The 11616-nt window shown below is 43.9% G+C and overlaps 1 protein-coding gene across 1 annotated transcript in view; it reads left to right on the forward strand.

The window, feature by feature from the left end:
• The window catches only part of LOC106805708 (serine/threonine-protein kinase par-1-like), a 65204-nt gene that overhangs the window by 41645 nt on the left and 11943 nt on the right, over nucleotides 1-11616 (forward strand). Inside the window, exons 4-7 of the mRNA XM_014807411.1 lie at nucleotides 5942-6127; nucleotides 7716-7808; nucleotides 8974-9106; nucleotides 10371-10555. Of these exons, the coding sequence (XP_014662897.1) occupies nucleotides 5942-6127; nucleotides 7716-7808; nucleotides 8974-9106; nucleotides 10371-10555 (597 nt within the window). The remainder of the gene's footprint in view (nucleotides 1-5941; nucleotides 6128-7715; nucleotides 7809-8973; nucleotides 9107-10370; nucleotides 10556-11616) is intronic.

Raw genomic sequence — 11616 nt, forward strand, 5'->3', positions numbered from 1 at the left:
TCAGCAATATCTCATCAGATTCAAAGTCACTACTTAAAAATTGTGAGTTTTTTAGGGGGGTGGGGCATGTTTATAGGCAATTTTGTTAAACATGATTGAGAAATTGATCGAAGCGTTTGTGAGAATGACTGAACCTTGCGCACTAGGGTAGGGGAGTGGCTTCATGAAGGAAAGGGGGAGTAGGTTGATCTCATGGATGTTTTGTGTAAAAAAAAAACCACACTCTTTATCTACGCCGCTACATCTCTTCTTTCCTCCTGCCACAAATACTAGATCAGCACAGACGAGGAATTTCAAATATAGGCGCAATCTTTTTCTGTTGCCGTTTCCATGGTAACCAAAATGAAATTGGCATGTCTGGCTTGTTGCATTACCTTTCAGACAAGTGCTTCAAGTTATATCCCGGCCTCAGTGTAGCCGCGATTTGGTGGGTGATCGTGCCTCGATCCTTGCATTTAGAGGGGCACGTTATCTGTTATACAAGGTGAAAATTAGGCACATGCTTTTTATCATGAAGCCAGTTTACAGACTGCATCTTCTATGAAGGCTGGTACGCAATGACGGTGTAGCAGAGCTGTAGCCGCAACACTGTCGTATCGGCCCCCATTTCGAAATTCATCCACTGCACTGCCGATAATATAGCAACATAAAAACGTCTATACATTCATAATACATATGTCCACGTGCTAATTTGATTACTTATTCATACATTACTCGCATTGTCTACCTCACGAGGCGCGTGCATTGATCTTTGCAGATGGAATTCTGTCACGGCCCATTATCTAGGTCACTCCTTTGGGCCCAATTGCACTGGGACCAGCATTTCATCAGCAAGGTCTCGTGTGGAAGTTTCCCCCTCACCCCACCCCAGCAGCTGTCAGACAATTTTTGCTATAATATGTGCACGTGTGCTCAACAAGCATGATGCGGAGGAATGAAGGCAGGGCGAAGTACCGTGCATGCATCATTACACACGCCCACGCATACAGATCACATTGATCCCATCCCACCGCATTTTATTTGTAAGCAAGTGTCTCTGAGATGCAGCTTCACTGGTTATAGTTGGCGACATCTAGACACTGTAGAAGCAGTGGTCAGGTGTATGTCTGTATTTAAGGGGTTGTTCAGTTGGAATTGAAGGAGTGAACTTTACGACTAGTTCATTGTAGGATTAGGCAGCAGTGGTAGAGGGAAGGTGTTGACGGAGTAGTCTGAGAATGATAGTGCAGCTAGGCTGGTGACTGGCACCGGCTGCTAAGTGACACATGGCTTCCCCGGGGACCAGAAGGAGCAGTGATGCACGGCAAAATCGTATAGGGTTCCAGTCTAGAAAATCTGGGCGAGTTTTTTTGTTCTTTAATTTTCTGCTGTAGTTTAGATTTATGGTCAGACACAGTATGCCGGCCTATTGGTTGTGAGCCGCAGGGTAGCAGAAGCGCTATATAATCTACAGCTGGTGTGACTAAGTGGTAGGTTACATAAAGGCATGCTGGAGAGGGGGGGGGGGTATTATGCATGGTAAACTATACATATCGCTGGCTTAAATTAACCATGATGGGCACTTGCATATTAATTTGGCTCAATTTATGACAGAGGAGAACTAGAGAATGGAACACGGTATCTATGTTATGACATCATTGCACTGGATTTGGTCTCTGGATTTGTTTCAATACGGTGCAATTATGAACTGGTTAATTGGCAATGTGAAAGTGTAATATGGTGGTGAATATAAGGGTAAGCTGGTTGCTTGAAGCTTGGCACTGTGAACCTTGAGAGTGTGCATGTGCACATCAGCTTGACTGCCAGGTAATTGTGTTAACTAGATGGCTTCTTAGGTTGATATGCACCAATGCAAACCATAATCATCTGTGGCATTACAGACCATCAATACCATAGAAAGCATCTCTATCATTGCAAATCATCCATAGCATTAAGAATCGGGTAGTAACATGAAGGAAATGGTGCTTTTGCTTGTGTGTGTATGCTCCCCAGATAACATGCTGAAGTTGGGCCAACGTTGGCCCAACGGCTGTCTTTAGCCCATGCCAACGTTGGGCATACGTTGGCCCAACGGATTTTTGCTCGGCGGACCAACGTTGGCCCAACGTCATATTGCCAACGTTGGCCCAACGTCATATTGCCAACGTTGGTCCAACGTCATTTTGCCAACGTTGGCCCAACGGATTTTTGCTCGGCGGGCCAACATTGGCCCAACGTTGGCCCAAGGGATTGCTCTGCCCTCAGCGCGCCAACGTTCGCCCCAACGTCATAATTGCCAACGGTTGGGCCAAGCGTCAGACAGCCAACGTTGGCCCAACGGATTTTTGCTCAAAGTGCCAACGTTGATTCCCCCTCACTACAGCTCTTGTTGTGCTTCTCTCTCTCTCTGCTCACACGACACACACGCGCGCAGCACAGACCCTTCTTCTCTTCTCTCTCATCTGACGACATACTACACTCCACTCTTCTGGTCACCTTCCAGCCTCTCTCTCTCCTACCTCTGCACTCAACATACACAGGCTGACACGTGCGCCGGCGCACCTCTCTCTCCCCCTGCTGACACAGTACACACTTCCTGCTCTGAGCTCTCTCTTCCTTCTCTCACGACACACGACACACCACACCAACAGCCACCATCACACACACACACACACACACACACCACACACGCCACACCTCTCTCTCAGACAGCATGACCACAATACCTCTCATGTTCTCTCTCTCTCTCACCACACACACGCGCGGCGCGCACACACACACCTCTCTCTCCTCTCGTCTCTTTTCTCTGAACATACCACAACTCCGCCTGCTGGTTCTCTCTGCTCTCTGTGCGACACACATCAACACAAACACGGCACACCTCGTCTCTCGTCTCTCTCTGCTCTCTCTCTCTCTCTCTCTCTCTCTCTCCTCTCTCTCTCTCTGCTTCTATCACACACACACACGCGCGCGCACACACACACACAACCACAAATACCGACACGCATCTCTCTCTCTACTCTCTGCACACAGACACACATTACACACGCGCCACATCTCTCTATCTATCACACACACATCGCGCGCTGCACACCTCTCTGGTTCACTCTCTCTCTCTCTCTACTTCACACACACAACACAAACACGCACACCTCTCTCTTCTCTTCGCCACACACGACGACGCACCGCTCTCTCTCTCAGACTCATACGAACACTCCCCGCTCAGGGTCGCTCTTCTCACAACACACCACACACACACACACATCAACGACACACAGACACACATGCACAACACACACACAGCACAGCACACAAAGCACACAACACACACACACACACACACACACACACACACACACACATACACACGCGCACACCTCTCTCTCAGACACATACACTCTCCCTCTCTGGTTTTTCTCAGATTTGTGAGCACACCAAAAGCGTAAGTTCCAGTTAACCAAGATGTCATTGCTTGTTTGATCAGTGATCAGGTGCTAGGTACCAGGAGTCTCTTTGTTTCGTAGCGTGCGTATTAGCCATATGCACGCACAGGGGATGGGGAAGAACCTTGCTATGTGCTGACGTGTTTTCGAACGGGTTTTTGCCGCGTGGTTTGATGGGATCGGCTGCTTTCCTTGGCGGCGTAACAGATATAAAAGAAACTCAGCCTACTCTGCTGCCCACAAACTACCAAACAAAATCGACTGCCCTGATCTATGCAAGTCCGGTAGGACCGCATAGAAAATTTATTTTACATCAGTCAAAGCTATTTATCACACCTATAATATCGTCATATATATATAATAAATATACGTATGTTTTATTTATTTATATATATATATATACATATATATACATGCAACTTGGAGTCCGAGGTGGAGGAGTGTGGCACAGAATCCCAGAACAGCAGATAAGAAGGACAGCATCACTGTCGTTAGTGGGCCTTGGCTCATTTCAAACGACTTTGAGATCGATTGCGGAATACTGTAGTGTGTGGGTTCCCACAAAGGTGTGCTTCTTGCAGTAAATTGTACACCTGTGGATTTATGAATGTTGGCTACCCAAATTCAGACCAGGAAAAAACAAGGTTCCCAATATGATTTATAATTAAACTTGTAAAATTACATGTATTGCTGAGCCATTGCAACTTCCAAGTCGCAGCACTACATTGATTGGTTGCCTGCTGATCACGAGAGGATTGGATTGTATGTAGTGGTGTCAAAAAGTTCATAGAATTTCTAGATTTTATATAGTATATATTTATCTATGTGTGTGCGCGCGTGCTCTCACTATCTCTATCTCTCTCGCTCTTCTCTACCTATCTACGTCCTCACCCTTCTCCTCCTCCACCACCTACTCTACTTCTCCTCTATCTCATCCATCCTCGACCATCTTCTCCTCATCATCCGCTTCCTCTCCGCCCCTTCATTTTTATCTTAAACACATTTTGCCTGCCTTCTCGCTGTTTCTTTTCTTCTATATACTTTCTTCGTGCTCTCCTCCATCTCAAATTTCAAATTCCAGTTACCACATTCCCCCTATCTCGCATCTCTTTCTCTCCCACCTCCTGTTCTCGCCTCTTTCATTTTTGAGGTTTACTATTTGTGACCAATTCCCCTGTGACCATTGTTCACGCTGGGGATATGAATTCTAGATTATACAGTGTGCTACAGTCGTTAAGTGTAAAGCCCCCACTCGTTTACCAACAAGTTCACACCTACACGCGACGGACTGACAACATACACGCAGGGACGCTGAGTTGCGCCACGAGAGAATTACTCCTGCGATTTTTAGACAGGGAGACCAAGAGTAGAGTGTATATATAATATATATATATAGATATATATGTTACTAATCTAGCTATAGGTATAATGCCCTGCAACACAAATGTTGTAGTGCACCATGGTGCTTGTGCTGTAACAATTTATAACATGCCACGGCACCCGTAAACTAGTATTAAAATGAGAACCCTTTGTAACTATACAGAGATGCCAACACTTTTCTGAGCAAACTGTAGTGAGGATGTCTGATATCTGTAGTCCGAGGGTCACGCAGTGATCCGAGTATGCTAGGGGGGTTGGGGGCATGCCCCCATAAATTTTTTATTCCTGCATTCTGAGACCCAAAATGACAATAAGTTCACACTGATATTTGCTGCTAAATACATGTAGTTATTTTCAATCATGTTATATCAATGTAACACTGAAACAAAACGTTCTAAAAATCGTAGTTGTATGCAAACTGGTGGTAGTGGTCAAAATGCAAACGAAATTCGCATAAAATACTGATAAATCGTAGGGGTTGGCATCTCTGATTATAGCATCATGCCAATCATACGCCAACATATGTGTTAATACGCCAATATATATGTTACTAATCTAGCTATAGGTAATGCCCTGCAACACAAATGTTGTAGTGCACCATGGTGCATGTCCTGTAACAATTTATAACATGCCACGGCACCCGTAAACTAGTATTAAAATGAGCACCCTTTGTAACTAGTATCATGCCAATCATACGGCAACGTTGGCCCAACGTCATGCAGCCAACCATTTGCCAACCGTGACCATGCTAACTATACGCCAACGTTGGCCCAATGTCATGCAGCCAACCATTTGCCAACCGTGACCATGCCAACCATTCGCCAACGTTGGCCCAACGTCATGCAGCCAACCATTTGCCAACCGTGACCATGCCAACCATACGCCAACGTTGGCCCAACGTCATGCAGCCAACCACTTGCCAACCGTGACCATGCCAACCATACACCAACGTTGGCCCAACGTCATACAGCCAACCACTGCCAACCATGACCATGCCAACGTTGGCCCAACGTTGGCCCAACGTCATATTGCCAACCGTGACCATGCCAACCAAATGCCAACGTTGGCCCAACGTAAGCATGCTATCTGGGTCGGTACTGCACTGTTTAGTATGATTGAGAACACGTCTGCATGTTTAGGTTGCTGGACGTACAACGCCATGGAACCGTGCACGAAGGACACCTGCATCTCGAAGACGGCGGCGAATCGCTACGGCATCGACAAGACGAAGTTCTGCTGTTGCGTAGGGCATATGTGTAACAGGAACTACTCTGATGGCTATGTGCCAGATGCCTCTACGTCTCAGCCTGTCATCACAAACACAGGTGTGTACACTGCACATAATAAACACTGGTCTGTCACCATTATGGCTGCAGACCTCTGGTCTGTCACCATCATGGCTGTTGATCTCTGGTCTGTCACCAACATGACTGTAGACCTCTGATCTGTCACCATCATCATGGCTGAAAGATGACTGGTCTGTCACGATCATGACTGTAGGTCTCTGGTATGTCACCATCATGGCTGAAAGACGACTGGTCTGTCATCATCATGGCTGCAGCCCTCTGGTCTGTCACCATAATGGCTGTAGACCTCTGGTCTGTCACCATCATGGCTGCAGCCCTTTGGTCTGTCACCATCATGGCTGTAGACCTCTGGTCTGTCACCATCATGGCTGCAGCCCTTTGGTCTGTCACCATCATGGTTGTATAGAATGTTGGTCTTGAATGAGCACAGATCCCAAAGCAATCGCTTTAGCACTGTTGTAGGTTTTCAAATTCGTTTCTTCAATGACATGTAATCTTACTCATCAATACCCACGAATGTGATACGTTCCCAGCATAGCAATCTGATCCCAAAGACGTATGAAAACTAAGAAAACCTCTTAGACAAATTGATGTCAGGCATGTAAAAAACAAGTGACATTTTGAGATTTCTCGTGAACTAACAGTCGACAGTCGGTGAGCTGCGGATTCGGCTTACTGCCATGTTTGTCTCTTTTGGGCATAGACATATATTCTTCATAAGTAATAGGCAGGGCAGTGTACTCGGTGATTGGCAATGCATCGTGTAGTTTGAGAAATCTTTGTATGAAGATTCACTAGTCAAAGCTGATAGCTGCCAGTTTAGTTGAGAACATTATATGAGTCTTAGTAAATACTTGCTCTGGCTTTGCCGTAGACTGACTGCTAACTTTATTGCTAGTTATAACTAATCATTTTATTATAGTTCTGCACTGTTATCTGATCGACTCGCGACAAGGTGAAATAAATAGTTAGCCTGTAAAATAGCACAACTCATATAGTCACTCCAATGAAAAATTGCTGCCAATAAAGGCTCTACAGGTTGATGATAAATGATGTTATAGTTTACACCGTGATATAAGAAGAAAGGTAGTAATAATATGCTGCAATATAAAGTTAAGATAGGCATTGTCAGTGCTCATTAATGTTAGTCGATGTGCGATCTCCCCCTCCCCCCTTTGAGTTAAAATATTTGTACGTTCAGTCGTTCAGTCGTAAGCACTGTTTTTAGCTCGATTTTGTACTCATGGCAACTAATGATAAAACTATTGGAGATGGGCAAAAAGTGTCACTTTAAAAATGAATCTATAGCAACAACGTCCATCACTCCTGACAACCAAGAATCTAGCACCCCTCAACCATGTGTTGCATGACTAAGGTGTTATCAGAGAGCACTCAAATGAGTGGAAGCTGATTCCAATTTACCAAAGTTCTCTTTCCCATGCAACCAGCATTTTCTCCGTAGTTAACGCGAGGTAAAGATAACTTAGTGTAATTACCAATTTTGTACTGAACGGAACTGTTAGGGTACTAGCCAGGATGCAAAAGTAAAAAAACTTGCATTTTTAATCTGTTCTTTATTGTGTGTGTGATTTGTTTCCAACATTAGGGAGAAGCCGGCATAGCTATAGAGAGAGGACCATCATCATAGCACTGAGCACTGTGGTTGGTGTTGCCATCTTCATCGCTGTCGCCTATCTAGGTATGAATAGAGCCAGATAATGATATAAGCACCTTTACTCACTTGTTCAAACTCGATTTTCCATTTTCCATTTGTAGTTAGGTATAATAATACTTTGCTAGGATCTATAAGAGCTATATTTTTCCAATGCTCTATTTTGAGAATGAGGAGTGGCGATACTACAACATTGTTAGGCATAAAATGCATTTTTGGGTCAAATTTTCAGCCAACTAAATGACCTAGAGCTTATGATCTAGTAGTGATCTTGTGGAATCTTGTGGACACACCTATAATTCAGTAGGGAATATATGGGAAAAAGTTAGGTATTAATTTTCACTGAAATGCGTAACAGATAAAAGTATTGTTAGTATATAAACGATTTTTGTTCGGTTGAATAAAACATGTAACTGTGACATCAGGACAAACTGTTAATTGTATTTAAATATACAGTTGCTGAAATATTCTTCCATTACATAAAGGATCTTTCCACAATTGATTTAAACATGCAACTAGGGCATCTGGAAAAAGGCCCCTTTCATATATAAACCATAAAATACAAGTGAAAACAAAGGCTGCTTAGCTGTAATATAACGTATTATTAGCTACAGTGGTACCGGTTGCCTACTGTAGGCAACTTATGGAGGGAGGGGGGGGGGGGTTATGAGCCCACAGGGGGCCGAAATATCACATGTAAGATGCAGGAAGATTTTTTGCATTTTTTAAAATGTGTATTTTTTGGCCATAAATACGGTAGGTGACGTTGCTTTCCTCGTTAAAATTTGGAATACTTGTTAAACCGCGTATTTTAAAGGCACATGGCTGCGAAGGAATTGAATAGTCGAATCAGATAACTCAATTTCTTGTGCATACAAAAATAATAATTGTTTGCATGGTGGTAGGTGTTAGCATTTTTCAAATACAGCAGCAAAAGCCAACTCATAAGGAGCTAAAACTGTATTTCTGTAATGTGAATGAATTTGCCAGCAACAAATAGTGGGAATGTTTGGCCAGCCACCAGCTGTATCACGCCATGTTTGCATTGCAAATCAGTGACGTCTTAAATAAATGTACTCATTAGACATTCCCGCAAGAAATGGAAATCCAGAGTAGACCAGTATATTGCCGCTGTGTTACATCTATGGACGATTTTTGATTTTGATTTGTTGATTTTATTGTCTCATTGCAGTTTGTAGGTTATTTATGATGTACAGAAAGAGACAGCCTGATGGCTTGAACTTGATGGAGGCACCCTCTTCTGGCGCAGCGCCGAATTTCGACCTTGATGAATTGAAGCTAACAGAGTTGTTGGATAGGGGAAGGTAAATAGAATGATAAACTAAGAAACCTTCGATATTATTATATAAGTAGTCATTTCACTGAAAATACGTTGGATGACTTCTATGAACTGCGTGCCTATCAATTTCGTGTATACAAATGGTTTGTAGATTAATCTAAATGCACAGCTCAACATTTAATGTAATCATTCACGATGTCGTGACGAACAATGCGGTAACGACGTCTACAGTACATTATTAGTGAGGCTGCCACATTCTACAAAGTTTTCTATTTAATAGATACTATAATTACTATGGCTAATAATACTCTGCATAATATCAACAGGATATATCTACTGACACAGCAAGGGTATATCAACAAGGTTTATCCATAAGCCATAAGATTCCCATTTGTGTGTTAGCATATTTTACAGCCTCTCTCTAGTCAAACTACTATAAACGTTTTATGTATACCAGCATGGCTATGTAGTGTCAACCGCAAGGTGCATTTTTGAAAAATCCAAAAAGCTTTGTAAGATGTTCCTTTCAAAGAAATATCATGCACAGCACTTCTCTAAGGCAGAATGACGTTGGCTTTGGGAACTGTTACAAGCTTGCAAATCCCTTGCTCGTTATCAATAATTTGCGTTTCGAATGCATATGGGCTGAGCTACGTATGTGGAAGCAGGGTCTTATAGATGCTGACAGCCATGTCAGATCTAAGTCTATCCATCACCACGGGAACGAACTTGCTTTTACAACTGCAGCTCAGCACATGTGCAGGAGATATGTGAACGACCGATGACAAGTAGTTTTTTACTACTGATCGTTAACACTGCCGAGTCTGCGTGGATGGACCGATATGTAAATAAATTCTCCATTGGAAGCTTTGTGATTTTTTGTCAAAGGGCAATAGCTAAATATGTACAGCTAGTGATAATACAGCTATCTTATTACGTTAATATCTGACAAAAAATTTAGGGCCAAGATATGTGTATGGGATTGCAGGTGGTAGGCATAACGTTCATAAAGGACTTGGAGAATAAGCTGAACCTTATTAGTTCAATTATCAGTTTTATTAATTTAGTCTACTACGTGCTCCGTGAACTGTAGTAGCTTATATGCACCTATGACAGCGGTAGTGATGCTGATAATGGCGATAACTATAATGATGTTGATGACAGTAATTGGAATAATAATTGTAATAATAAACAATAACAACAACAACAACAGCAATAAGAATAACAAGCGAGTAGGCCTATACAACCGTTTTAGTAATTGTTTCTGACTTCGTCTTGCTGTTGCGCAGGTACGGCCAGGTGTGGAAGGGCACGCTCTACGACCATGATGTTGCCATCAAGGTATTCGGAGCCCATAACCGGCATTACTTCCACAACGAGCGTGACGTGTACTCGCTGCCGCACATGGAGCACGACAGCTTACTACATTACATCGGTGCTGACGAGTGCAAGACTGCAGACGGCGGCAGCATCGGTACGTACATTACGTTGCATGTCAAGCTAGTCGGCTGGTGTCTCCAGGCGGACTCTGCGCTAGTTTGCAATGTCTCATCTTGTGTCATCCGTGTGATCGCTGTCTGTCTGATGCCTGATCAAGTGAACGGTTTGTCTACTTATGTAGCCCGCTTTTTAGCTGTGATAACAGTGTTACACCAAGCTAAGTTCTTTTCAGCCCCCCTGGGGGTAGTGTTGGTACAGCTTGGTGCACGATAATGGTAATTCCTGTCAGTCTCCTAATTTCATGTTATACCTGGTCAGGTTTCATTCTTCTTAGTCCCTCGCCATGCATTATCCCTGCCACGCCTAGCGTTTTGTCACACACGGTCATGGTCGTCACTGTCAATGACGCTCCTGACATACCTGGTCAGGTTAGTTACATGTATTTTATCCTGTCAATGTATTGTTATATATACGTAATCAGGGTTAGTACATATTGCCCGCTAGCATATTATCAGGAGTGAATAATAATAACAGATCTATTATTATTCACTCCTGATATTATTAATACCCAGTGGTGGTCGTCCATGTCAGTGTTGCTGCTATGATGTCGTACCGACTACCTAGTCATCGTGCATTGTTATACCTGGTTGTCATACAATCCTATCACCTAACATATTGTTATACCTGAGCAGGTGTTACACTCGTTAGGCCCTGGATATGGTCCATCTGTGTTGAATCGGTTCTAGGACAAATACCCCCCGGACAATCACCCCCCGGACAATTACCCCCGGACAATTACCCCCCATGCCATTCACCCCCCGGACAATTACCCCTTGGACAATCACCTACCGGACAATCACCCCCCGGACATTTACCCCCCGGACATTTACCCCCCGGACATTTACCCCCCGGACAATTACTCACTTGTTGTTTATTATTCATTGTTGAACAGTGATACAGGGAGGAGGTCAAGGAGGAGGGAAGAAGGTGGGGGAAGGGGAGGAGGGGGAGAAGGTGGGGAGAAGGTAGTGGAGGAGGAGGAGGGGGAGAAGGTGGAGAGAAGGTGGTGGAGGAGGTGGGGAGAAGGTGGTGGAG

This window comes from Priapulus caudatus, unplaced genomic scaffold (genome assembly GCF_000485595.1).
Source record: "Priapulus caudatus unplaced genomic scaffold, Priapulus_caudatus-5.0.1 Scaffold124, whole genome shotgun sequence".
Classification (NCBI taxonomy): Eukaryota; Metazoa; Priapulida; class Priapulimorpha; order Priapulimorphida; family Priapulidae; genus Priapulus; species Priapulus caudatus.